General features: G+C 46.4%; 1 protein-coding gene across 3 annotated transcripts; it reads left to right on the top strand.

Annotated features, from left to right (window-relative positions):
* Window positions 1-1131: 1131 nt before the first annotated feature.
* On the top strand, window positions 1132-26254 carry DUSP10 (dual specificity phosphatase 10). Of its 3 annotated transcripts, none has more exons than XM_054629426.2 (5): window positions 1132-1315; window positions 2860-3705; window positions 10878-10955; window positions 20674-20964; window positions 24031-26254. In XM_054629426.2, the coding sequence occupies exons 2-5, from the start codon at window positions 2904-2906 to the stop codon at window positions 24294-24296; spliced, it is 1437 nt and encodes a 478-aa protein (XP_054485401.1). In that variant the 5' UTR covers window positions 1132-1315; window positions 2860-2903; the 3' UTR covers window positions 24297-26254. The 3 variants fall into 3 exon arrangements, with proteins under 3 accessions (XP_054485401.1, XP_054485399.1, XP_054485400.1); XM_054629424.2 differs by having other exon boundaries at window positions 1134-1315; window positions 20674-21051; XM_054629425.2 differs by lacking the exon at window positions 10878-10955 and having other exon boundaries at window positions 1136-1315; window positions 20674-21051.
* Window positions 26255-26365: the final 111 nt, after the last annotated feature.

The raw sequence follows: 26365 nt of genomic DNA, 5'->3' as shown, positions 1-26365 counted from the left end.
GGAGGAAGGGGCACAGAAATCCTGTGCTGCTGCCAGGTACTCTCCTAGTGTGTGTGAGGAGCTGATCCATGTGGCTTGAAAATCAATTCTCACCTTGTAGTGCTCACGTAACAAGGGTGAGAGCTCATTATTTTGCCCATGTCAGCCTCTGACAGAAAGGATGAAAGGGATTCCTGCTTATCCTCAAAATCTTATCCTCCAGCCTGTGCTGCTTTCCTTTTTACACTGACTGGACTGGGAGAGTCCAATCTAATCTGGACATTCAGGATCTTTACTGGACAATGTGCCAAAGCTGGATTCTATCTGAGTTTCCATAACACGCACCATCTGAGGGTCAGGCAGGGACCTCCAGGCCTGGCTGTCTCTGGGCAGTGTAGGGCACATCTCCTGCCCTCCCTGTGATTTAATGATTTTGTGTGAGGAAATTACTGTTCTTCTACTCCCAAGAAGGTAGTGTGGGCTTTTTCTTATCTGCTCCAACTTCAACCTTCCTCCTGTAGCTCAGCGGGTTTGCATGCTGGGCTGTGGATGAAACTCTCCAGTGCTCCCATGGTCAGGGTGGGACTGGTAGGATGGAGATGCCACTTTCCCTGTGTCTGACTTTGCGGATTGATGGACTGACTCAGGAGGAGATGTGGTTCCTGGGTTTTCCTCCTCCCAAGTACCTCATGAGGTCTTGTTTCTGACAGGGAAGGACTGCTTGGAAAAGCATCTATACAGCATCCTCTCGGGTTGGCGCCGCTGGTTCACTGCTGAGCCTCTTGAGGGGGGGCTGGGGCGGACGGGCAGCACTGCCCGCTGCCGCCGCACTCCGGGAGCGGGGCTGATGCTCTCCTGGCCTCCGTGGCTGGTGCCGCTGCCCCATTCCCGTGGGCCGCGGCCGCGGCCGCGGCCACGGCCGAACGCAGGGCGCTCCCGGGCGCTCCCGGGCGCTCCCCGTCCTGCGGGGGGCGCTGCCGCGGGACCGCGCGCGGGGGCCGCCCCGCCCGTCCGCGGGCAGAGGCGGCTGCCCCGGGGCTCGGGGCCGACGCCGCGCCCTCCCCATTGGCTACCGATGACGTCACCGCCCCACCTTCGGGCCGGCCCCCGCGCTTCGATTGGTCGGCGCGGCCGCCCGTCGGCGCGGGCCCCGCCCCCGCCGGGCCGTACATTTACGCGGTAGCAAAAGAGAAAGTAACGAGGATGGTGCGGGCGGCGCGCGGAGTCCGGGGCGGGCGGCGCGCGGGGCAGCGGGCGCGACACGCACCGGCACCAGCGGCTCCTCCCGCGGCGGCCGCCGCCACCTCCGCGCACCGGGACGGAGCGCGACGCGCCGGTGAGTGCGGCGCACGGTGCGGAGCGGGGGCCGCGGCTGCGGGAGCCGCGGCTGCGGGAGCCCGCGCCAGGGCTGCGGTGGCGGGGAGCGCCGGCCCGGCCCGCCGCGCGATTGGCGGTAGCCCCGGCTCCCTGCGATCGGGGGCAAAACTTTAGCTTCTCTCTGCTCCTGGGCTCTTTCGTTGTCTCCCCTCGCTTGGGTAACTGGGTTGTCTCCCTCGTTTATTAAACAATTTTAACTGCGTCAGGCGAATGCGCTCGGGGCGCCCTTATCCTAGGTGTTATCCTAAAATAGGACGAGGGGAGGTTTGGGAAAAGAACGGGCTGGGAAAGCCTCTCGAGCGAGCCGCCGCTGGCCCCGCTCTGCCCAGCCGCGGCACCTCCGCCGTGCCCGGGCGGGCGGGTCGCGGCACCTTTCCGCGCTCCGGAGGTACCCGCGGGTTTGCTACGTAGAGCCGTGGCTGCTGGAGGTGGCAGTGCCCCCCGGCCATCCCTTATTCGGGATGGACATCTCCTAGCCGGCCCGGTGCAGAGCCGGCCGGGGCGGCAAACGGGAGCTGCGAGTGCTCGCCCCGCTCCGGGGTCTTGGTGGAGTTGGTGAAGTTGGTGCTGGGATGGGTTTTTCAGAGAGAGCTGCGGCTGCTCCCGAAGTTGCTGGTGAAAGTGACGCACTGTCAGGGCTGGCTTTGGGTATTTTGTTCCTGTCGTCTTCGTTGTCTGCCGAGTAGAAACGGGGGGATTCAAATCCTGCGTGCTGCGTCTTAGCAAATGGGAAGGCAAAGGTGGGGAAGGCAGTGACCTTGCCTGGGGCGGAGGGGACCACTCTTTGAAGAAGCTGTGAAGTGGGGTGGGGAGCGGGAATTTACCTCACGGACTGCTGGAGAACAGCCGACTTCCTGAGCCTGGAGCTAAGGGCTTAACTGGGATTGGGTTCACCTCTAACAGGGGGAGGGAAGTGCAAGGTGCATGCTTATAAGGATCTCCAGAAGCTAATTTTTTTGTTTTCTATTGGGTATTTTTTTGTTTAGCCTTATGTGTTCAAGTTTGTAACTGTCTCAGAAAATTTATTCACAGGCTAATTTTATTCCAGCATGCTGGAAAAGTTGCATATCACCTCTGACACATTCAGCTATTCAGCTCTTACGCGTTCCTCCCTGTAGTGGACTCAGCCCAGTAGTTGCTTCCTTTTCAGTGAGCAACGGGATAAGGGAACGTGCCTCTGTCGTTATCAGTGGTGAGCTTTGCAGCCTGGGGTTTCGGAATAGCTCAGTACCGTCAGCATGTAGCTAAATGCCTTCTCCTGGGTGTCACTGCACAGTCCAAGCTGCTCGTGTGGATTCTGCGTGCTATGGGCGCACATGCAGATAGCTGAAGTATTCTCTGCAGCACTGAAAAGGCTTTTTACTGTGAACTGGTAACTGTCAGAAGGGGTGTAGGGGTAATGAGTGTCGGCAAAATAAGTTGCTGGATCTCTCAGTTTATGTGATTTCATTATCTGTTTTCATCACCTTTTTTCTTCTTTCCCTTCTGCTTTTTCTTTTTCAGGGTGATCTTGAGTTCTTCTTAACTTGCTAGTGCTCAGCCTCCTCATGCCTCCATCTCCTTTAGACGACAGGGTAGTAGTGGCACTTTCGAGGCCAGTGAGACCTCAGGATCTCAACCTGTGTTTAGACTCCAGCTTCCTTGAATCTGCTTCTTCTGCTGGTGAGAGCCACTCCAGTCTGCTTGGCGGAGTTGTCGTGTCCCTAAAGACTGCTAATCTCACGTATATGCCCTCATCCAACGGCTCTGCACGCTCTCTGAGTTGTGGATGCAGCAGTGCCAGTTGCTGCACTGTGGCAACTTACGACAAGGACACTCACGCCCAAACTCAAGTGAGCACCAGTAGCACCCACACCGGAGCCTCCCCCGCCTGCCCTACCAACCAAATGGTCAACAGCAATGAGAACACCGGCAGCCTGAGCCCGCTGGGCGGAGTTGGGAGCCCTGTCTTGGGCAGCACCAAGCAACTCGCCAGCATCAAAATCATCTACCCCAATGATCTGGCCAAGAAGATGACCAAATGCAGCAAGAGCCACCAACAGAACCAAGGTCCTGTCATCATTGACTGCAGGCCCTTCATGGAGTATAATAAGAGCCACATTCAAGGGGCTGTCCACATTAACTGTTCTGACAAGATCAGCCGGAGAAGGCTCCAGCAGGGCAAGATCACAGTCTTGGACTTGATCTCCTGCCGGGAAGGCAAGGACTCCTTCAAGAGAATCTTTTCCAAAGAAATTGTAGTTTATGATGAGAATACCAATGAGCCAAGCAGGGTGATGCCTTCCCAGCCACTCCACATAGTGCTGGAGTCACTCAAGCGAGAAGGCAAGGAGCCCTTAGTCCTAAAAGGTAATTCTCCTCATTGCCCAGACACAGTGTGTTGGTTTGCTTTGCAGTGTGTACTCTCTGCTGTTAGCCTTGCTGATGGTTGGACCTTGAAAGCATCTGTTTATCTCTGGGAAGGCCTGGGTGTCTCAAGTCACCAGTGGCAGAGCAAATGCCTTCCATGGACAAATCATGGTGCTGGTAGCAGAGAGGTGCTTGCTTTTCTCTGGATGTTGTCCTTGAGTAGCAGGAGGGGTGAGAAGTGCAAGGAGGAGGAAATGTGCTTCCTGGTGTCTGTCTGTGCAAACAAAGAATTTCCCCCAGTGCTTATTCTGAGTATTTATAGCTCAAGGAGCAGAGGTCCAGGAGGGGATACTTCTCTTTTAGTTTGTCAGACTGACCTTTACTTAGCAGCCTTATTTTAGTCCATGTAAAACTGGACTCATAGGTGCTGGAGATGGACAGTGGGAGAGTAGAAGGAGGGGGGAGGAAAGATAAGGGAGGTCACTTGGTCTGAGGCATTGTATCATGGACCAGTCAGCATAACTTGGGCAATCAAGCCCAGTTTTGGTGATACGGGGTCAGAATAATGGACAGGGGGAAATTATTTGTTTAAAGAGTGATCTGAAAGTGGTGTGTTTCTGTGTATGAGTGCTTATTTATGTATATGGCTTTCCTGTAAAGGCTCCTGTTTTAATATGGAATTTGGTTTATCCCTAATGCTCTGGTGGAGATGAGCCCCACCAATTAAGGCATCATCCAAGGACACTTCACTTTATTCTCGAGATCCTATTTATAACAATGCTGTCCTCTAGATTAAATTTCCTTTCCCCTGGGTGCTTATGCCATTCGGAGGTATGGTTGGCAGAGACTGGCTGTGGCAGGGGAAACTATGGAAAGATTTGCTGCTTAGCTCATACTGTATGTATTTAATTTGCTTAATTTTTCTGTGCAGCTTGCTACTTCCAACCTGCACAGTGTGGCAGGAGAATGGAGTGGGCTGGTACTTTATCCCTTTTCCTCAGCTGAGTTTCACGGCTTTGTAGGATCTAGGGGTCCTGTGAGATACTCCTCTGTGTGTCTTGGGGAAGCTTGAAATTGCTGAACTGTCCCCTTGCTCCTGGTAAGAGTGTGGTCATGCTGGGCTTGTTTTGATACTTGCTACAGGATCCCAGTATGCTTTTGTGGAGTCTCTGGGGTCATCAATGAGGCGCTTGGCAGAGCGAGGCTGCCACTGGAGTTGTGCCTTTCTGGTGGTAATCCTTCTGTTGTACAGCCTTTGCAGCTGGGTATGTATATGTGGTTGTAGTCTGCAAGCCTTCCTATCTTTAGAAAAGTGGAGTGCTGAAGGTGTTCTCTGTGTTTCTCTGAAAACACTGCACCTTCTCTGAACCTCGCATAGTACTTCTTCAGTACCTGGAATGAGATCATGGCTGAGATGAAGCTGCAGAGCAGTAATTGGGCAGCGCTGAGCTGCTGGGCCATCACCGTAACTCCACTCCCATTCTTTGAAGTGGGGCTCCAGCTGGGGTCAGATGGAGTTGAGCATGGGATAAAGCAGCATTTAGGAAGGCTACGGCTAACTTTCCGAGCTGGGGGCGTGGCACTGAAAGCACTCGTTATTTAGTTTCACTTGACAGATAGCGTTTTTTCCGTCGTGCTTCAGCCGCCCTGGAGCTGGCGTATCCCCATCCTTGTGTTCAGGCGCTAAAACGAAACTGGGGGTGGCCGGGGAGACCTCTTTGCTTGGGTCTGTTACTTTTAGTGATTTCTCTCGCTCTCCACTGCCCGGCCCTAATTTATTGCCGGCCCATCTGATCCCCCGTGTTGTTTTTGCAAACACTGGTTGCTAGCCGGGCTGTCCAAGTTCCCGTCCCCCCATGCGGTGCCACCTTCTCCATGTTTGGTGTTGCCTGTCAGCCCGCGGCCCCGCTGCCGCTCTCGGGGCACGCTGGCACGTCGCGGGTTCGGTCCCATCGCCGAGCCGGGGCTTGGGTTACAGCTCTGCCTGGCCCCGCCGGCGAGCGGCTTTGAGGTGCCCCAGGCTTTTTAAGCAGCACAGAAACCTTTCCAAGGCCGGGCCGTGATCTATAGATAAATGTATGTATAGTGTGCCTTATGAGGCACGAGTTAAAAAGACATGGTGTCGTTTATTTTTAATGTAGCAGACCAATGTATAAACTAGCGATGTGACAAGAGAGGGTTTCGTGTATGCTGTGGCATGGAAGATTTTAAGACTTCAGTTCCTCCCTTTCTATCCATTCCTCTTCTTGCTACTTCCTTTAACATTTTTTTGGTCATAAATGTAACACATGCATAATTTTGATTTAAGCTCTTAAGAAAGATTTGCTTATTTCTTTTGCCACGAGGCACAGCAACACTTGAGACAGGCATTAATCGTCTATTTTTTCAAAAAATAAACCCATAAGGATCCTGTATTTTGTAGTCCTGCTATATGGGCAGTAGCAGCCTGAGCTGTCCTGGCTAAAGCTGCTGCTCAGTCTGTTTATAAACAAAATAGGAAGAAATCATATTTCCCCCAACACCCTATGACCATGTTATTCCATGTTTGCTGAAAACTAAAGGCCTTGCTTTTTGTTGATGCTTTTTTTTTTTTAATTTAGTTTTTTTTTCTTAGCATTGGAATGGAGACAGGGGCAGTTATATGAGCCCGGTGTCCCTTCTGCTTGAGGCCAATGTCAAAGCTGAATTTGGAGAGGGGAAGAACATGGTGCTGTGACCCCAGGCTGGGTCAGCAGCCCTGACCCTCCTTGGTAGGGCTGTACCCCTTTCCCTCCTGCAAACCCAACAGTGAGGCATCACTGCCTTCCCTGAGCACCTCAGCTCATAGCAAAAGTTTCCTTGGGTCTTGGGAGCTGATGTGCTTAAGATTGCTACTAGGACCTCAAAATGGAAAGTGGGAAATTCATTTGCATTCAGATGAGAAGTACTAGTTTTCCATGACTGAAACATTTAGGCTCGGAGTTCAGCTTTTTTTTTTTTTTTTTCACAAGCTAAATTCACTCTACAAAGGAAAATAAAATGAAAAATTGAAGCATCCATGCCAGCACATCTTGGCAGCTTTTAACACAAGAGGAGTTGCCTTGTCTCCCTGACCAGGGTCCAGTGGCATTGTCTCCATCCTGCTGTTCTTCCTTTTCCCTCAAGACCCAGCAGCAGGAGCCTTGGAGCCTTGTGAACCTGCTTAAGTCTTGTGTGTAGTTTGTAAGGGCTGCTGTGTTTGACTTCAAGGAATTTAAAAGTAGAGGTGAAAAATATGATTTGGCTTTTTTTTTTTTAATTCCCAGTATATGCTGTAAACTCATGGCTGGACTTCTGCAAAGGAGATGGGGAGGAACCAGCTGGTTCCTCCACAAAACCTGGTTGTTTTTTTGTTTTTGTTCACAGTCTGAGGACTTATTTATGCTCTGCCTTTCAGTCTTCTCTCTGCTCATCTGACGGGGAAATAAATGAAGTGACTTGCTCTCATTATAGTGGGGAGTGTAAGACCTGCCAAGAAACCACTTCATGCTTTCTGCCATGGTCTAAGAATAGTTTCAGATCTCTTACCACACTAGAGTCACATATCAGCAAAGTTGAAACAACTACAAAGGGACTTTTTAAGCAAGTAATTATTCCATACAAAAGGAATAATTATTTGCTTTATATTCTCCTACGTTCATGTAAATACTGTGATCAACTGCCTTTGGAATACCTGACCTGGTCACTTGTACAAATACCTTAATTATTACTTTGATTAATTATAGAATTTAACACTGTCAGTGTTGCTTTAAACCCTAATTGGATTACACTGCACAAATGTATTTGAAAGTAAAACTTGATGTAATGGTCAACAAATCCAGCTGACCAACAAAACATGTGCCTGGCACTTATTTCCACCAGAGATCTCCACTGAATAAGTATTAGGTCATGGTTGTAATAGGGAAATGTGTAGTTTTAAAAACACAGGACATTTCACACGAGTCACTTAGCATTTAAAAAAAAAAGTGTTCCCTCTGTGTGGCAGAGGAGAGCTGGCCCTATCATTCACTGGGGGAAAAGCTTCTGCTAGCTCTGTCAGGTTGAGATTTCACCTTCAGTGTTCAGGCTCTGATTGCTGGTGCTTAAAGTATTTTTCTACTGGAATAAATAATATTCTTTGCCATCACACTAGAAAATTGTTTGTATGTGTCATTACCTTTTGCATATAGATAAATTGGGATGATGGTGTGGCTGGAGACCAGGGTCTTTGACATATTTTGAGGGTATACTTCTGCAGAGGAGAGTTACCTCTACATTTTGCCTATTCAACAGTAATGGTAAGTGTGGCTTTTTCTCTGAGATTATGGCATCTGAGAGTTTGCTGTGCTGGCTTGCATGGTGCCTATCACATTTTAACTGTCCTTGGAAAGAGAGCAATGACAGTGCCTTGGAAAGGGAGGAATAGAAAGGAGATTCCCCCCCTAGTTTTTGCTCCCCAGTTTCTTATGCCCTTGGAATTAAGAACCAAAATGATACATTAGGCAAACCTCTCTGATGCTTATAAAGAAAAATCTGGTTCCAGTTCTGTGTAAACTGGGGTAGCATTCCCTATGAGGTTCCTGGTAGGTAGATGTTGGATTATAATTAGCTGAGTGCCTCATGTGCTGCCCTTACCCTTGCCCTGCCAGAAAATTTCCTCGACTGAAATCTCTCTAGGATGGTGTGCTCATGTGTCTTCTGGCTTTTTGTTCTTGAGGTGAATAGAACCTTTTGGAGAGGCTCAGAATGGAAGGGTAGCTGTGTTTGAGGTTTGAGTGGTGTCTGGATCTTAACTAATACAGCTGAGCTATTTAAAAAAAAAGTTTTTTAGACCTGTACATGTGTGATTTGCTTCCAAAGCAGCAGCCAAAGTTTTCACTACGCTTATGAGCACAGAGGTTTTTAGTGAGATTGCCTTGGCTTTATGATGCATTTGAAGAGGGGGCCCATCCCTTGTCTTTAGGCTATGACTTTTTACTCTGTGAAAATCCCCATTATATTTAGGGCTTTTTATTTATGCAAACAACTCAGAAGTGAAGAAATGCTATAAATATAAGCAGCATGCAGACATCTCAACGTTTCCCTGCTTTGCAATTTCACCAGCTAGTCAGGAGGGAAACACCTCTCAAATATTCACCATCAGCTTGCAGGGCTGTCAAGTCATGCTATTTAAATAAATAGATTATGGTAATCTGAATGCCTTGTTCCTCTGTGTGTGAGACGAGATTTTGTGTGGTGCTTTGGCCTTGTTGGGAAGTCCCTGGTGGGCTTGGGAGAGTGCTGGCTACAGAAATCACAAGGCTGACCTGAATTACTGTGAGCAGCTGTTTTTCTGAAGCCTTGAGTCTAAGTTCTCACCTGAATCAGTGTGTAGCAGTTTTTTAAACACCTCTGTACTGTAAAAGTTAATTTGTTGTTATCATAAAGGTGTTTGGTAAGCTGGGGCTTAAAGAAGAGCAGTGTATATATCATGGATGTCACCTTTCCCTGCTTTATGGAAAAGTAAAGGCAGCAAAGAGTCCGGTTGAGAGGAGATTGGATCAAGGTGCTGTCTTGAACATTGCATTTGCTTCAGCTTCCTCTGGCAGGCTTTTCACCTCCTCTTGATCCATTGAGTGTTGAGGGTTGTGGGAAAGCTGAAATGTGCACTAGCGCTCTTGGGTTCGGCCACCAGTCCTGGCAATGCCACTCAGGACACTCTGTGATGAGGCAGAACTGGGACTGCTGTGGGCAGGAGGCACGAGGGATCCAGGGGATGTGTTTTTGCAGCTGGAAAGTTCAGAGCAGCTCATGGTCTCTGCACAGTGTATTGATAAATGCTCTGTGGTTCACTAGTGAAGCTTGGGGGTTTTGTTGTTTCATTTTGTTTAAACATCTTGTGACTTTTTAGTACAGGAAGCTCTTTGCTTCAATTAATGTCTATGGTGAAGGCAGCCTCACATCTGGGAGCACTCTGAAAGTTGTTTTTGGTGTGTCCTCTGCTGCTTAGAAAGATTTTGATTCCCCATGGACCTGTGTCCTACCCAGAGGTGGTCTCTGACCTAGTTCTGGAGCAGCATTTTGGGGGCTGGAAGGAAAGGGGAAGAGATGGAGAAGCAAGTCTGTCCACCATGTGGTACAAAAAGGGAGGAACTAGACTAGAGGGATAAATCTGGGCCTAGATAGCAGGGCAGTCTTGTGGCCAGGGGAGCTCTGATTAAGCCAACACGACAAACTTGCCATGAGGTGTAGAGAAGTTATTTTCATCTGATTTGGATGTGTTTTTTTTGTTTTGTTTTGTTGTGGGTTTTTTGGTTGGTTGGTTGCTTTGCTTTTTTTGTTTGATTTTTTTTTAATGCCCTTTGCACCATTTGTTACACAGAGCTTATCTCTCTTGTTGCCATTGGTGTTAAGTGTGTTTGATCCTGGCTCCATCCACAGTCACAGTGGTGCCCTGGGAGAACACAGCTACCTGCTGCAGAGAGTGGGAGATGGATTTAGGAGCATTCTCTTCCCTTGTGCATTTTTGCACATAATTTTGCAAATTTTAGGCTCTGATTTGCCTCCAGGTATTTTTTTTTTTTAATAGAGGTTCATCTTCATGTGTTTCTCTGCTTGGGTGAGGGAATTGCCTCCTTTTACAAAGGAATGCTCTGCTCCCAGTAAAAAGAGCGAGATCAGGAAGGGGCACAAGCTTCTGATCTCCTGGCACTTGGTTTCAGTGAGCCTGTCCCAGGAGAATGGGTGCAGAGAGACCTAAACTGGCCAGTCTGCAGGGAGCAACTGGGACCTTGTAGGTCTAGGTGCCACCTAGTCCCTCTGACCTGAAAGAATGAGCTTCTGATTGCTGCTGCCTGGAGCAATGCCACCCTTTGTCTAGCTCAGCTACACCCACCCACAGCTCCTGCAGTGGGAGCTTCTGCATTGGGCTGTCCCCACTGGAGGGTCTGGGCATGGTGGGGTCAGGAGGGAACTGTAAATCTGTCATTCCCTGCTGCTGGAGGACAGGAATGCTCCTACTGGGTGGGAGGGTTTGGGAACCCCTGCTCCTGCCAGGGTTAAGTGCTGCTTTGTGTGCATGCAACACCCTGCTTACAAGATCAGGGCTTTGAAGGAGTAAATTGGAAAATATAAATTAAGAGAATAATAATAGAGATGTGAACACATTTGTTTTCAACTCTTTTACTATGCCCTAGCTTTAAAAAGTCTACAGCCTGCCTGGATAAATTCCCACTTGATTCACTGCAACAGAGAAGAGCTGCTTCTAATTAAAGGTAATAAAAAGAACAAATGTTACTCTTTGTCCACACATGAATTATCATATATATATATTTTTTCTTACAATGGCTTAAAGAAAATAGAAGAAAACTTGCAAGCTTCTGTCATACCAGTCAAATTGGTTGTCTCCATTATGCCAAAGTGTGATATTAAGCCTTATGTAAGCAGTTGAACACTAATGCTTTAAAGCAAAAGCTGCTATTGGAGCAGTTGACCTGCACTATGTTGATGCTGGGCTCTTAATTATTCTTATTTTCTGTTAAGGTAATGGGAATCTGTCTGTATAGTGGATGAGAGCTAAAAATAACACTTTTGCTGCTGCTTAAAATTTGCTGGCATATTTTAGGTACAGAACCTCTCTGATTGTTTACAATGAAATTATTCATAGGTGTTAGTCCAGGAAGGCAGAGCATCATCTCTGTTGAGGGACAACACAGTTCTTATGTTTCCTGGGAAATATTAGTGGAGACAGTGACTTATTTTATTTGGACACAAGGGTTGATTTTCATCTAGCTGGAAATAATCCTTGTTTTATTGCTGTTTAGCTCTGGATTCTGTTAATATGTCTTTTTCTCTTCCCCCTCTCCCTGCTTCCTTCTTGCCTTGAGTCTGAAGAATATGGATGCAATCTTTGTCAACTTTCTCTTTGCCTGTGGGGTTTTTGGGGGCTAGCCTTGGTTCCTTGACCATTTAGACTGGGATGTATGTGCCAGCAGAGCTGGCCCTGAAGCTTTTATCAAAGTGGGGGCTAGCATACACCATGCTAGTTCCAGTAATATGCTGCTTTTATTTTGGACTCTGTGGCACTGAGATATGTCAAGAAACCATCCTTTCCTTTCCTTGTTTTTCCTTCATGTGTTTTGGAATACCTTGCTAGAAAGTGTCAAATCAGAGCCAGATACTGTTATTTCTAGATGAAAGGGTAGAAACTTTTCAGTCTAAAAAGAGTTTAAATTCATCAGGAATGGATGGTACTCCCAAATGAGAGTGTGCTATATCAGCACCCTGTTTTCCTTTCATATTAATGTGCATGGTGCTGGTGTTTCTGATGTAGAGGAGCAGTGGCTTAGACTGGAAAAGAGCCTGTGTTATTCTCAGGAGAAACAAAGCAGCCTGCCCTCTGTTTAGAAAGAAACTGTCCTGGAGAGGTTGCTCTTAAAAGGGGAAAGAGAATAAATGGGTGGCGGAAGCATGAAAATGTCAGTGTTCTCTAAAATGCTCAGATTAAACAGAAAGTCTACTCCTACGCATCCAGGATTACGCATGTCTGACACAGTGCTGGGACCCTTCTACCTCCTCAGACGTGCTGAGCCACAGCTGCCCGCATCCTGCTCCTGTGCTGGCTCTTTCCAGGCCACTTGCTTGAGAGATGCATATGGTGATGACCAGGGAGGGAACTGGTAATAGATTAGAAAACAAATGAAACTTGCTGTTTTGGGCAAATCTGCTCAGCTCTACCTCTGTCTGGGAAAACAGACCCATAGCTCTTTGTCAATATAAAACCATTTGTGGTATTGTATTGCGTTAAAACAGTTTCTGTTCCCTCCTCTCTCACTTCTCCTGCCTCTTTTGTACATAGCTTTAGCATTTCTTGATGACCTTTTTGTTAATATGATTTCCAGTGGGAGCATTTCACAGTAGAAGTATGTATTCCTTCAGGGTTTATGCTGACATTTCCAGTGATTATTTAATTGGACTTCATGTTAGCCTGCATCCCCATGGGAACACATACTTTTGCCATGAGAAGTTGTAATGTGACTAATTTTGAGTTTCTGCTATAAACGCTTGCCCTCCAGGGAGGGTACGTCCACTCCTCCATGGTGGCTGCAGAGTTGTCACCATAGTGTGTTTGGGTTGTGGGGTTTCTTGCCTTATTCCTATTTACATTCTTGTATAGTTTAGTCCTTGTACCAAAATTCAGAGCAGGCCTTCTCCTCTTTCACCTTCCTGACCGCTCCCCAAGGATAACACAGTGGTTTGAAGAATGCTAGCTTATTTTCCTGTGAATACTTGAGTTTTTGTTTTGAAATAAGCAGAATCAGCACTCCCATAACATAGGGCAGATTTCCAGTTACAAGCTGGAACCACTGTCTTGAGTACAGAGAGGGGGTCCCAAATTATTCAGGGTGGCTTCTGGACAGGCTGATGAGCCCAAAGGTTAGTAGCATCTCTTGGAAAAGCTGACAGGTAAAGGGATGGGATATGTGAGTTTGCTTGGGTGTTCAGGGTCTGAGAAAAAACCCTAAATTTAAGACACAAAAAAGTATAAAGAAGAGTTAAACTGAAATCCAAGAAAGGTTTTCTAGTGGCAGGTCAAGGAAGAAAGATTGTTTTTTCTAATTGGAATGGATTTAGATGATCTAGTAGTCATGAGAAGAGGAAAAGTGACGAGGTGAAAGCTGATGGTGGAAAAAAGCAAGTCATGTGTTGAGGTGTGGGAGGCTCCTGGGGAGTGATGGTGTGGTTGAAAATGGATGGTGGCAGAATGGGAGGAGACGAGAATGGAGCTGGACAGAGCCAGCAACTCTGGTACAGTCTGGCAGGGAATGGGGTTTTGGATGACTTCTTGCCTGCCTCCCCAGGATGTGACCCTGGGAGAGCCAGCTTTGCTGTGCCTGGTGTCAGAGGAAAAAAATAAAAGTGGATGAGGCCAGGGACCTCAAAAGCCAGTGAGAGAGGATGTGCTGTGACGAGGGGTGTGAACCATAGTGAGATAAAATTAGAAATAACATGCAAACATTTGTGCATGTCCCTTGATGCTGAGGGGAAACCTTTCGTCTTTATCCGGCGTTGCACTCTTGACTTCTAAAGGGACCTCAAAGCCATTGTGTCAAGGATGTCCTTGTGACTCCTCTAGGCCAGAATTTGTGTACAAACTGACCTCTCGGGATAGTTCCCACATGGAAAAAAACTGACCTTGCAAGTTCTTTGGAATGTGAAGTTTTGCCTTTTTTTTGAAGTGCTGTTGGCAGCTCAGTTCAAGGGACAGACTAGATTAGATTGAGTGTATCGAGGTGGAAGCTGTTCTTTGTGTGTGATGTTTACTTTTACTTTTTTATGTTTGCTCAAAGCTTAATCTTTTGCAGCACAGCTGTTGCTGAATGCTGTGTGGGTGACAAGGAAAGCCCCATGGCAGGGTTTCCTTGGAACATCCCACAGGCAGGTGAGCAGTTCACTAATGTCCCCTGGCTGAGTGTGGTCCAATAGGTCCCCACCCCTGTGGATATAAGGGAGTTGTCCTTCCTGCTGTGTGGGCAAATACAGTATTTCCAGCCATGTCAAAGTTGCTGCAGCAGTGAGGGCAAGCCTTGAGCACTGCTCAGCTGTAGCTGTGGTGAGGAGATGGCCATCTGCTTGAAGAGTAGGAACACTCCTACAGTGATCTGCTTGGATTGGCCCTGTTGCTCTAGAAGAAGTTGGGGAAGCAGAGCCCTGCTTGGGCAAGGAAAGTGTGTGTCTTGTGTTGTTCTGAGATCTGAGCATCCCTTCTTTCAGTGCCTCAGGATGGATAGAGCATAATCCCCAGGACACACCAGGAACCATCTTTGTTATGGCTAAAATCACTCCAGCAACATCTGTGAGCAAGTGTTATGGCTGCATCTTCAATAGCAAGGTGGCCTTAGGTCCTGTGCATGATGGATGCAACCCCAGTGCCTCCATCCCCTCCCTGACAGTTTCCTTGGTGCTCAGCAGACCTACACCTGCAGCCATAGCTGTGTTGGTGGGATGAAGAGATGGTCTAGGTTGTTGTCCATATCCTAGGAGTGGATTGGACCTATAATGGCAGAATTCTGCTTCAACCTGTACAGCAGCATCTGCCTTGGTAGAAGGCCCATGGTACAGGAGCAGCCCGCATGGTGGCATTGCAGTGGTGGTGGCTCAGCACCAGTGCGCCACCCTGCAGCAGGACCTCTAGACACTGGTGGGCAGCATGGTGGGGGGTAGCTGTGAAACCTGGGCCCTCCTGCTCAGGAGGCTGAGGAAGGAGGAGAGCACTTGGTGGGTGAAGCATCTGGACAGTACCTAACTTCTATTTTTACATGCTGGAGTCACGTTTGCTTAACCTTGAGGCATCCTGTGCTTTGAATCAACTTGACACAAAGTCATCTGTTCATTAATAACACAGGAGCAGTTTAATTGTTGTCTTAGTGGAAAAATACATGAGACTGTCATCAGCTGTTGCTTCTGGCAGTGCTTTTCTGCAGTAATGTAAATAAATGAGGTCACAGGTTTAAAGGAACAGGCTGTATTGCACAAATTCAAAGCATTGTCTTAAACAGATACACACCAATTGTCTGAGTGTCTCTGTCCTGCACCCCAAATGCTCCCTGTGAAATTTCAGCCCTAAATTCACTCAAACACAGCCGCAGGGTTTGCTGTGATGGTACTGACAGGGCACATGCTGAGTGGGTGTTTTAAAGCTTGACTTCACTACTGAGCGACTGAAGCTTGTGTGACCAGAACTGTGGTATCACCAGATTCTCTGCTGTGCACTCCACAAGAGCCCAGCAACACGAGAGGAGGGGAATTTACAGATCGAACATCTCTTTTGCTGATACTTCCCAGTGTCCTGGGATTTCTGTTCTTCTTGTGCTTGTGTGTGCATTGCTTTTTTTTTTTTTTTCCCCTTTTTTTTTTCTGAGATAGCTTTGTGGTATTGTAATCAAGGATGAGCAGATCCAGAAATCTGCCTGGACGGCTTTGAAAACCATATAAAAGGTCTGGTTGTCTCCTAAGACCACATGCTTAGTCTAAATATGGCTCCCACATCTGCAGTCTGTCATGTATAAAAGTATGTTCCTGTTTGCAGTGGGAGCGGGAACACCCAGTACCTGCCACGCTCAGAACAAAGTATATCCACACCGATGAGGTAATGCAAAGGTGTTGCTTTGTGGTGAGGGTATTTGACTGTAGCTGCCTCTCTCTAAGCTCTCCCACTGGAAACAAGGTCATTTACTTCCTTAACTTTGGGGCAAGAGCCTGTTTCCAGATAGGAAACATATTGCAAATGTGCCAAAGCATATTGTGAACTCAAATCCTAGTTTGCATATAGTCATGCAGCCAGAGAGCAGCAGTGGTGGCTGAAGGAGAGACAGAAGAGGAGGCCAGGTACAGGTGTTACTGTACTCCTTGTACTTAAATTCTCAATATTCTTGAACAACAAACAACAAAAACCCTAAACTAAAAAGCTGCATGGTACAAACAAATGAAAAAATCCCCTCAAACAAACAAATCCCCAACCAGCCAATCCACTTTTATAAATTTGTTTCTCTGGATTTCTTTGAAGAGGATGCTATTTCAAGGCCATAGTCTCTCATAAAAAGCTGGCTGCCTCATTCTTGCTGTACCTTTTGTGCTTGTTTTGCATCGTATTTGCCCTCTTCTGATGGCAAATGACGGACACTGTGTTAAGCATGAATTTAATGCCAGACCCATGATTCTTGTCTTTTTTTATTTGTTCAGAGCTGCTTTGGCTGCTGTTCAGCTGCTCACCTGGTCTTGCAGTGGTGGTGTGAGCCCTGGCATCCTGCGTGGCTTTGGAGCTGGAAAATCTGTGTGCAGCTGCTTCTTGGGTGCTGCCTGATGGGAGAGTTTGAGGAGCATTAAGTGAGATGTTTATGGGCAGATGGCAGCAGAGAATTTGAACAAATGAATGGGAATAGCTGGAGCACGTAAGGTGCTGACTTAAAACTTCTCCAAAATTTTTGAGGTCTCAGACACTTCAAAGTCTGTTGTCACTTACTTACTGTTCTGGCAGGGCAGGATGTTGGAAAATGTCATGCAGTTACAACTGCCAGAATGGTTCTGCAACTTGGGTCTTGCATCAGTGGTGAGCAAAGAGCCCTTGGTGTTCTGTTGTATTCTGCTAAATACCACGCGAGGCCATCTGCCAGCAAGGGTTCTACTTCACTGATTGATTTCCTCATGGAAGAAATACCTTGGGTTCCCCAGAGTTCTGAGTGTCCTTGTATGTCCATCTCTGTTTCGGTTTGGGTAGGTTCAGCCCTCTGAACACCTGCCCAGCAGCCGTTCTGGAACAGAGCAAAGGCACTTGGGATGTTGTCCGTGCCCAAGCACAGCTGCATCCCACTGGCTGGGCATACTTCCTCATGCTTTAGTCATTACAAGCTCTGTGGAGTGTTTAAAGCCAGGAGAGATGGGCTGCAGGCAGGACAGTGTTGAAATGGACATTCATCACTGGCTCATCTGCCTGCTGGCATTTTGGTTTGTCACTGAAGGTGGCTACACTCCTGAGTCCATACTCCATGGCTGTGGTTCCAGCAGACTGCCATGCATTCCCATGGACTTTCTTGGTGGATATATTATGTTGCCTCTCTGCTTAGGTTGTCTCTATATGATGAAGGCTTTTCCCATATTGCAAACAGTATCTGAAAAGCTGCTTTTAAAATGCAGCTTTTGTGCTAGTAAGAGACTTCTGCTAAGTTGTGCTTCTCGGCCACAGGTGCTGTTACTGCCCTCTGTAATGCTTCCTACATTCCCCAGGTTTGGAAAGGCTTGGGCAGGGTGAATCACAAAACAGCTTTTGTTACAACCCCAAGTTGCGTCTCTGCATCCATGCCTTGAGCTTCCTTGTGATCTGGAGTTGTGGTCAGTAGCAGTGGTGTCTTGCACTTTACTGAATCTAATGAATCAACTCTTAGACCAGGCTTGCAAGAGATTTGTGTTGGCCTCTGGTGTGGGAGCAGCCTCTTCTCTCCCACCTTTTCTACTCTCCCTAAATGAAGACTTGAAATGAACTGAAATAGCAGCAGCTTGCCAAGGGAATACAGATGCATTTGAATACTTTGTATGTTGTATTTACCTTCATGTGGAAAATCCATCCCTCTCTTTCTGACTGATCATTATTAACTTTGCTTGGACCTGTTTTGGGAGGTAGTCTCAAACTTAAGAAAAGCCTGAGCATTATATGTGCTTGAGTGCCACTTAAATTACTCTAGTGCCTCATAAATCAGTTTGTGCAAGGATCGTGTGTGTTGAGAATGGAGCAGCACTCAGGAGGTGTCTGGGTCCTTTTTTGGGACCTGCATGACTCATATGGCAGCACAGATACAAGCTAAGCTCCTGTTCTTCGATTAGAGTTCAGCTTGATGCCATGACTGCATCTTGCTGCATCATTTCCTGGGTACCAGTGTTCTTGTCCAGTCCTCCCTTGCTGACATGTCTGAGCCAGAGCAGGTTAGTAATCCTCTCCCCAGTAATGTGTTCTTTCAGGAACATTTGCTCTGAGAATTGCTTTAAATATTGTTTGAAATGACTTTTTAACTCTCCTCTCACATGAGGAGATGAACAAGGAGAGTGGGGGATGTGAACTGACATTGGGAATGGTGACACTGGCAAATGTCTGTAAAAAAATTGTGACTGATGGTATTATATGTCTGGCTACTCCACTTGTTGGGGCATCTTCCGTATGTTGCATTTGAGGTCCCTTCCCATCCTTTGCCCTGATATTCTGCTGTGTCTTACAAGGCAGCTGGTGAAGCAAGATGATGTCTGCCACACCATCAGTGTGTCCCCACCTGAGTGATGAACCAGTGGGGTTCTACCTCCAGCTATGGCTGCTTATTCCCAAAAGTCATCAGGAGAGGTGGAAAATGAGCGTTGGCTCTGGAGTCACTAAAAAATAAAACTTTTTCAGGGGTTTTCTTGGGAATCCCAGCATGCTGTAGCTATTGTTTAAACAGCAATATTCAAGCTGAATGGATTGCTTGCCCATTCAGAAAGATGGGAATGTAGGTTAGGGTTTAGTCTTTAGCCTAGACTGTAGGCTGGGGCTGTTGGTTTAGATGAGACTTCAGACATCTTCAGCTTGGGGACCATCATCTTGTTTATTTTCTTGAGTGGACTGAGAAGACTTTTCAGGCCCTGTTGAGGCCAGGTGATGCAGTTGAGATCAAATTTTTGTCCTTGCTCTTCTTTCTAGCCGGATCCCCTGTTATAACAATTTACAGAATAGAGATCTTTAAAGCAAATCTGTTTGCTCTGTCCTATAAAGAGCAGAAATAGCTGAAGACAAGCACATTTTTGAGGCAGGGGAAATATTCTGCATTTTGTAGGCATTTCAAGGATTTCAGGGAAATTACATTACTAGCAGTGCGTGAAGGACACAAGTTTGGATGTGGAAAAGGGTACTTTCATTACAGGGGCTCAGCTGGTTGTAACTAGTCTGGGTGCCTTGTGCCCTTGAAATACAGCACAGGGCACTGAAATGGGCCTGGGTGGGTCCCACCCGGGTCCCACCCTAAGCATGTCACAGACACTTGAATTGGACATTTGAATTGCCGCCCTCAACAGTAGGCATTGAAACCCTTTGCTGTGTCTGATCCAGAGCCTGAGTGGGGGCATATTTTGCTTCACTTTAACACTTTCACTGGATCACTGTGAAAGAGCATGGAAAAGACAAATAGCTTCTCTCTTATTTTTTTCTTTTTAAATAACATTATTGGGAGGGTGACATTCTGCATTTATTTTGGCTAGTGGGGCTCTTTCTAGTAACTTCAGATTCGCTCTCCTGGATGTTTTTTGGCCTACAGTTAACAAAGTGCAATTGAGCCTGAGCACTTGGCTCATGTTGATGCTGAGCATGACTTCAAGTATCCTGGTACAACAGCAATGTGCGTGAGGTGGGGGGGAACACATCCCTGCGTTTCTCCTCTTTCCGCCTTTTTCTTTCAGAGGAGCCACCTGTTAGCATTACATCAGTGACTCCCAGGAACGCTGCTGCCTCCTACCAAAGGCCTTGAACAAAGTAGTAGTTCTTGTATTGTTTGCACTCAAAGAGCTGATGTCATGCCAGCTGATGTCATTGTGTGCTTTATGGGATTGCCATGGAAACTGGGCAGGTGGGGAGCCTGCTGCTGATGTCAGTGCAGAATGAGGTGTAGAAAGAAGGTCCACTTTGCTTGCTCCAGCTCTGTGAAACCACCCTCCTCAAAAAAAAAAAAAAAAAGAAAAAAGTAAGGGAAGGGAAATGGTTATTGAAAAAGCCAGCAATAGAGCAGGGAAGGCATGAGCTTCCTTCACTGAAAAACTGACTTCTCCCTCCCCCCTCAGATCCATTTCCCAATCCATTTTAATGTCCTAAAAATAACTCTTGCTAGATATTTTCAGGTGGCTGGGGCAGCAAAAGGAGAGCTGTTTGCCATATGTTAAGCAAGCCCCTCAGTCGCTGTTAGGTTACAAGGAGTGGTTTTCTTTTGTTTGGGCGCTCAGACGGGTACATGCTGTTCCCTGGAGCGATGCTGGGGTGAGCTGCTCCCATCCCCCTCAGAGCTTTTGGGTGGGGAGATGCCCTGCAGGCCTGCTAAAGGGCAGGTAAAGCTAAGACTGTCCCAGCTGGCTTGCTGCTCTGCTCTAGTGCGCTGATAGCCCCTTGGCCCTTAGTTTTGGTGAAGTTTCTCTCTTGAAACTCCTTCCTTGTCGCGTGGGCTGGTAGGTGAGGCAGCCTCAGCAGGCTGATGTTGCACAGAGGCATGTTTGTCTGTGAGCCCTGTTGTTCCTTGGCACCGTCCACTGTGCAGAGGGAGGACAATGCTTGCTGCTGAATCATGCCACCCTTGCTGTCGACAGCCCAGTGGCACTGTTTCAGTGATGGTGGGGACAGTAGAACCAGCTCCAGTCCTTGTGGCCCCACTGTGTGCTCTGAAGGAATCTTGGGGTATCTAACCAAAGTATCTGCTTGATCTCTTTTCCCAGGAGGACTCAGTGGTTTCAAGCAGAACCATGAAAACCTCTGTGACAACTCCCTCCAGCTGCAAGAGTGCCCCGAGGGGGGAGGAGGGAGCGGTGCCTCCGCTGTGCCCCCCGTGCTACCTCAGTCCATCCCCACCACGCCAGACATTGAGAACGCTGAGCTCACCCCCATCCTGCCTTTCCTTTTCCTCGGAAACGAGCATGATGCTCAGGACTTGGAGAAAATGCAGAGGATGAACATTGGCTACGTCATCAACGTGACCACTCACCTGCCCCTGTACCATTATGAGAAAGGCATGTTCAACTACAAGCGGCTCCCAGCCACTGACAGCAACAAGCAGAATCTCAGGCAGTATTTTGAAGAGGCTTTTGAGTTTATTGGTAATTACCCTTGCCTGGAAATACTCCTGTTTGTTTTTTTTTTTGTTATTATTTTTACCCGTTATAACAATTTAGAGTGAACTTTATGCTTTGCCAGCAACTTTGAAGGCTGGTTAAGGCCATATTTCCTTTAGTTTGGGTTGTCAGAAATGCTGAGCACCTCATATTTCTGTCCTTTCTCATCTCTGGCCCATCTGGTTAAGTAGCCCGAGGTTACAAATTTTATCCAGTGATATTAACACCTACCTCCAGGCTTCTAAATTCAGGAAACCCCAAAAAATTGAGACTTCCGTCATCCCCTAGTTTTGATTCCTTTGAATTCCTAGTTTCCACACAGTGGCTTTCAGCCAGTTTTTCATAGTGACTGTTCTTAATGGTCTCTCAGTCTTTGCTAACTTAATGAGAAAACTGACAAACTTTCACACTTGGCTTGTTCCACCATTAGATTTGTAGCTTCAGAGTGTATGTGTGGTTGAGCAGATAGTGATGAAAACTTGCATTAATAAGCCTCTAAACCCTGTAGGCTGTGTGAGAGAGTTCACCACAGACACGCCGCTTGTTGTGGAGATTGCTGAAGAAGTGACCCAGCAGCGTTGTTCTGGACCTTGTTACAATCAACACAGCACAGCCCTCAGCCAAGTTTGGGGCCATGCTCAGCTAGGCTAAAGCCAAATGGCCACTTCAAGCAGGGCTGGTCAGAGAGGACTTCAGCATGTGGTGCTGAAAGCTTTTGAAGACCTTGCCTTGCCCCTCTAGAAGTCTTTGTTGACACTACTTTTGTGGCATAGTAAAGGTACTTCGCTAGCACAAGTATGTGAAATATGCCAGGGGAACCACTGACATAAAATTCTATTTTCTTGTGCTGAGACTGAGCTAATTCCTTTACCAATACTTCAGGCTTGACGGAGGAGTACTAGACAAAGAAAGATGTGTGTTTGTGTGTGCAGCACAGTGTAGGTCCTTGACTGACCCCATAATGGCAGGGAGGTGCAGAGCCATGTTCCTCCCTCCCCTCCTTTGTGCTGGCTCTGCACTCAGGTGCACTCAGGCTCAGCAAGGATTTGGCCCCAGCTGTGGGACCAGGGAGGAGGGCCAGGCTCAGCAGGTTGCTGTGAGCCCATCTGCCCCTGCTGTGCACCGGGCAGGGCTGGCAGCTCAGAAGCAGATGGCTCCTCAGCCTTGCCTGGCTGTGTCTTGGCAGGGGGTCATGGTGTGCTGATGCCTGTGCTCTGCAGCCACACTGCTTTAGTGAAGTGAATAGAGAAATCACTGCTTATGCTGCAGTTCAGGTGAATCTTGGCATTCTGAGCCTTTGGGCTTGTCTTCTACAGTGTGAAGAAGGATCTCTAACTCAAATTTTCCCTTGTTTTCTTAACCCAGTCCCAGCAGTACCGGTAGTGCTGTCAGCTTCCCAAGCTGCTGGTTACTGTGTGCCTGGGAAGGTGAACACTTGTTTGGGTGAAGGGCGGAGAAAAGGAAACCTTGCTTTGATCCTTTAGGAAAACAGCTGTATCAAGAAATTCAGTAAAACTTTAAACTTCAAGTTCAACAAGATGAGGAGATATTATAGGCTAAGCTTAGGTAGAGACTGTGAAGCTCCATAGAGGTCTTTCTGAGGTACAAGAGAGAGATTTCTGCTCCCCTCATCCCCTTGAATTGCAGGATTGGAGTTCTCAAAACCACTGAAAGATAGTGTTTACCAAGAGCAGTGAAAGCAGCTTTGCTCTGGAAAGGTTTAGAAAGCCTTTCAAAACCCATTTTACTTCCTTTTTAATAATTGGATCTTGAGGGTCTGTCTTTGTTTTAATAAACAAATATATCTCTATTGAGAGTTTTTCTTCCCTCTCAAATTAACCAGCTGGGGAAGTAACCGGCCAAAGCTTTCCCTTCCTCAGGGTAAACTTTAAATTGCATTTGAGAAGATTTGGAAATGTTTAAACTGTGGATTGTTGGCCTATGTTTCTTTAAATATGTCTTCAAAAAACCACAACCAACCCCAGGTTTAGCTAAGACTAAAGCCATAGGAAGTGAAATCATCTCTGGGAATGTGTGGCAAAATGCGTTAGAGAGTTTCAGCTTTCTGAAATACTAACTGGCAAAAATGTCTAGAGGGATGTTGGCTTCATTTATGCTCTCACAGTACAGGTTGAACATGTGGGGTGGGTTGAACTGTACTCTTGGTGGGGTTGGATTCGTGCCAAAACCCGCAAACTAAATTCATGTTCCTCCTGTGGATTGAAATAAAAGAAGTAGTTGGAAGTGTGACTTCCTGAAAGTTCAATCTCCTGTTTTAACAGCAAGCTGTGGCAGATGAGGATGGTATGGTAGTGACTGTCCTCTCTCATGTCATGTTAGCATGTGATTAGAAGGACTCTGTCCTCCCTAAATGCTGCCCAGGGTCCCTCCCTGTAAGTGATGAATCTTGGTGGGGTGTGTGTGTGTATCCAGCTCCTCCTTTTGCAGAGGCACCACAGCAGAGACACCCACTGAAGCTCATTTCAAGAGTACTTTTGTAAAGCTTCAGAGGACAGGGCATTGAAACACATGTATTGTTATGAATTGAATCTGAAAATATCTGGTTTCTAGAAGTGGTTCCCTGCTCTGAAAAACAGGGAGGTTGAGCTGCTGACATAATGCAGTGGTGTTGCAACTGAGGTGGAAATGAAGCCTGAGATTCCTCATCATGGACCTTGCCCTCCTCACAAAATGCTCATGGCAGTGAAGCAGCATCTCTCAATGCATGGTTCCACTAATAAAGAGCAGAGAATGGATGTGAGGATTTTCAGTGTCAGAGTGGACTGGGGGTTTCACATTCAGTAGCTCTGAAACCTTGGGGGAAGATGTGATGGAGGGGAAGAGACACCGTGAAAAGTTCAAATCAAGGAACTTTTCTCATTAAGTTACTCTTAATTGCACTGAGCTTGTTCTGATTTACAAACAGGCAGAAATCTTACTTTCTTTTGTCTGTCTTGTTTGCAGAGGAAGCTCATCAGTGTGGAAAAGGTCTCCTCATCCACTGCCAGGCTGGTGTCTCCCGATCTGCCACCATCGTTATTGCATACCTAATGAAGCACACACGCATGACCATGACAGATGCCTATAAATTTGTCAAAGGAAAACGACCAATCATTTCCCCCAACCTTAACTTTATGGGGCAGTTACTGGAGTTTGAAGAAGACCTGAACAATGGAGTCACCCCACGAATCCTCACACCAAAGCTGATCGGTGTCGAGACTGTCGTGTGACGGCCATGCTGCGAGGGGGTGGAATGTGTTCTTCACCTGATTTGGGGCAGTGATGGGTGGTTGTGGGGTTTTCTTTTTAGCTTTCAAAGGGGAGTTTTGTGGCAAACTTTTTGTGAATAAAAACCTTTTTTTGTAAGGAAAGGTTTTTAAAAGATCCAAGAACTTTGCTGGGTTTGGGATGCTGTTGTGATTTCCTTCTCAGACACCGTCACAGCAGGGAGGCTTCAGAGAAAAAGAGTACTTTTTAAAATAAAAACAACAGGAAAAAGAAATGTTGGGATTTTTTTCTTTTAAGTTTTATTTTTCCCTCCTCTCTGGCTACTTGTAGAGTTTATGGCTAAGTAGTCTGTGCAGGTTCATAGACTGAAGAAACCTAAGTTGAAGACAAAACACAAATAGCCAAAACAAAGCAGAAAAAAAACTCCCTGAAACAGAAGGGCCTTCGTTCTGCAAAGACTGTGCAAAATGCTCACTGATGCAAAGGAAATCAGAGCAGCTTAAAAGTCTGCAAGGCACTTTTCACACTCCTGACTCAAACTAAAGAAGAAAACAAAGTTTATTTGGTGTGTTTCATGTTCCAGTTCTATTTTTCTATTTTGGGGTGTTAGGTTTTAACAGCAAGGGACTTCGATCATTCGATGCCATATGCCTTCACTGGCTTCTTGTGCAATAATAATTTGGGGTTTGTTTTGAGTGTTCAAACCAATAAGAGTTGGCTGCCCACTAATAATAAGATAATAATTTTTCAAGTCTAATAGTGCAACAGCAGCCAGCTTGATTCAGAAAGGATAAATGAGAGCAATTACTTCTTTCCTTTATATGATTTTGATCCTGGTTACAGTGCCATAAACCTTGTTACATATGTATATCAGAATGTACAAAAATGTAGAACAAGCAAAGTTTATTTAAAAATATTTTTCGCACAAAATATTGGTGTGTTTCAGTTGTCTATGTAAAAGAAATTTGATTATAAAACAAAAAATCTTTTGGAAAGTGTGTGTCCTTTTATTTCTTTAGCCATTTTCCATTTTCTTTCTATGGGATGGGGTTTTTCTTTTGTTCCCTTTGGTTTGTTTTTTTGTGGCATTGTACCTCTCCCATTGACAACATTGATCTCTCTTGTTTGGCATCTCCCCTTCAGCGTTGTGTTCCTGTCCTCTGCTGGTGGAACATGTTTTCTTTACTTTCTGCTGTACTCTTCCATCTCTCTGTAACCAGGTTTTTCTTTCTGGTTCAGCTGAATTAGCACTATTGGCAAGGGCTTTTTGGAACAGACCTGTTATTTCTACAGCTCAGTAGCCATTTGGAAAAATAAGAAATAATCTCCACTGATTCCTTTTCATATTCCTGTAGTTAGCTTGTCTTCTATGTTACAAAATTGTCCAGTTTTTAGACATATGTTGGTCACATGTTCTTTTCCCTGGCTTCTCTATAGCCCTCTTGTTTAGCAGTTCCACAGTTCCTGGGAATTGTCCTCCTGGGATTTTCCCCTCCCTCTTGCCCTTCTTCCCTTCATGCCACTCCTTTTCCAGCTGTGTCAGTGTTGTGTGGTGTGTATTGTAGGGCTAATGTTTCTGCCTGTGTCCCTTGGGCAGCTGACTTACACTTTCCTTGTTTGTACTCACTTTTTTTTTAATGCTATGGTATGACCTGATCTGTTCTGGATTGTTACCACCTCTAAAATTTATTTGTATGACCCTAAAAGGAGTTAAAAAAACATTTTTCATGTGATTCTGTTGTGCAAACTGATCTATCCCAGGAAGGCTGATAGCAGTAAAGGCTTTTTCTAGATGAAAACCTACATGGACTGAACCAAGTGTAAAACAGGACCTGTTGGAAAACTTAATGTATAGTCACATTAGACATGTATATTTTTGTGGACATTTTACTTAAAATATTGTTACTATACCGATACTTTCTTGAAACTTATCCCTTTATTAAATTATTTTTCTACTGGAGTTGAATTTTAATTTTTTTTTCTTTTCTATGATTATTATTGGTCCTTTTGTTGAAAACATCCTTGGCAGTGATAGTTGCCCAGGAAGCAAAACTTCTTGAACTGTGACTGC

Source organism: Agelaius phoeniceus, chromosome 3 (genome assembly GCF_051311805.1).
Source record: "Agelaius phoeniceus isolate bAgePho1 chromosome 3, bAgePho1.hap1, whole genome shotgun sequence".
Taxonomy (NCBI): Eukaryota; Metazoa; Chordata; class Aves; order Passeriformes; family Icteridae; genus Agelaius; species Agelaius phoeniceus.
The sequence above is the reverse complement of the archived record's forward strand: the minus strand, read 5'-3'. Positions and strand labels throughout refer to the sequence as shown.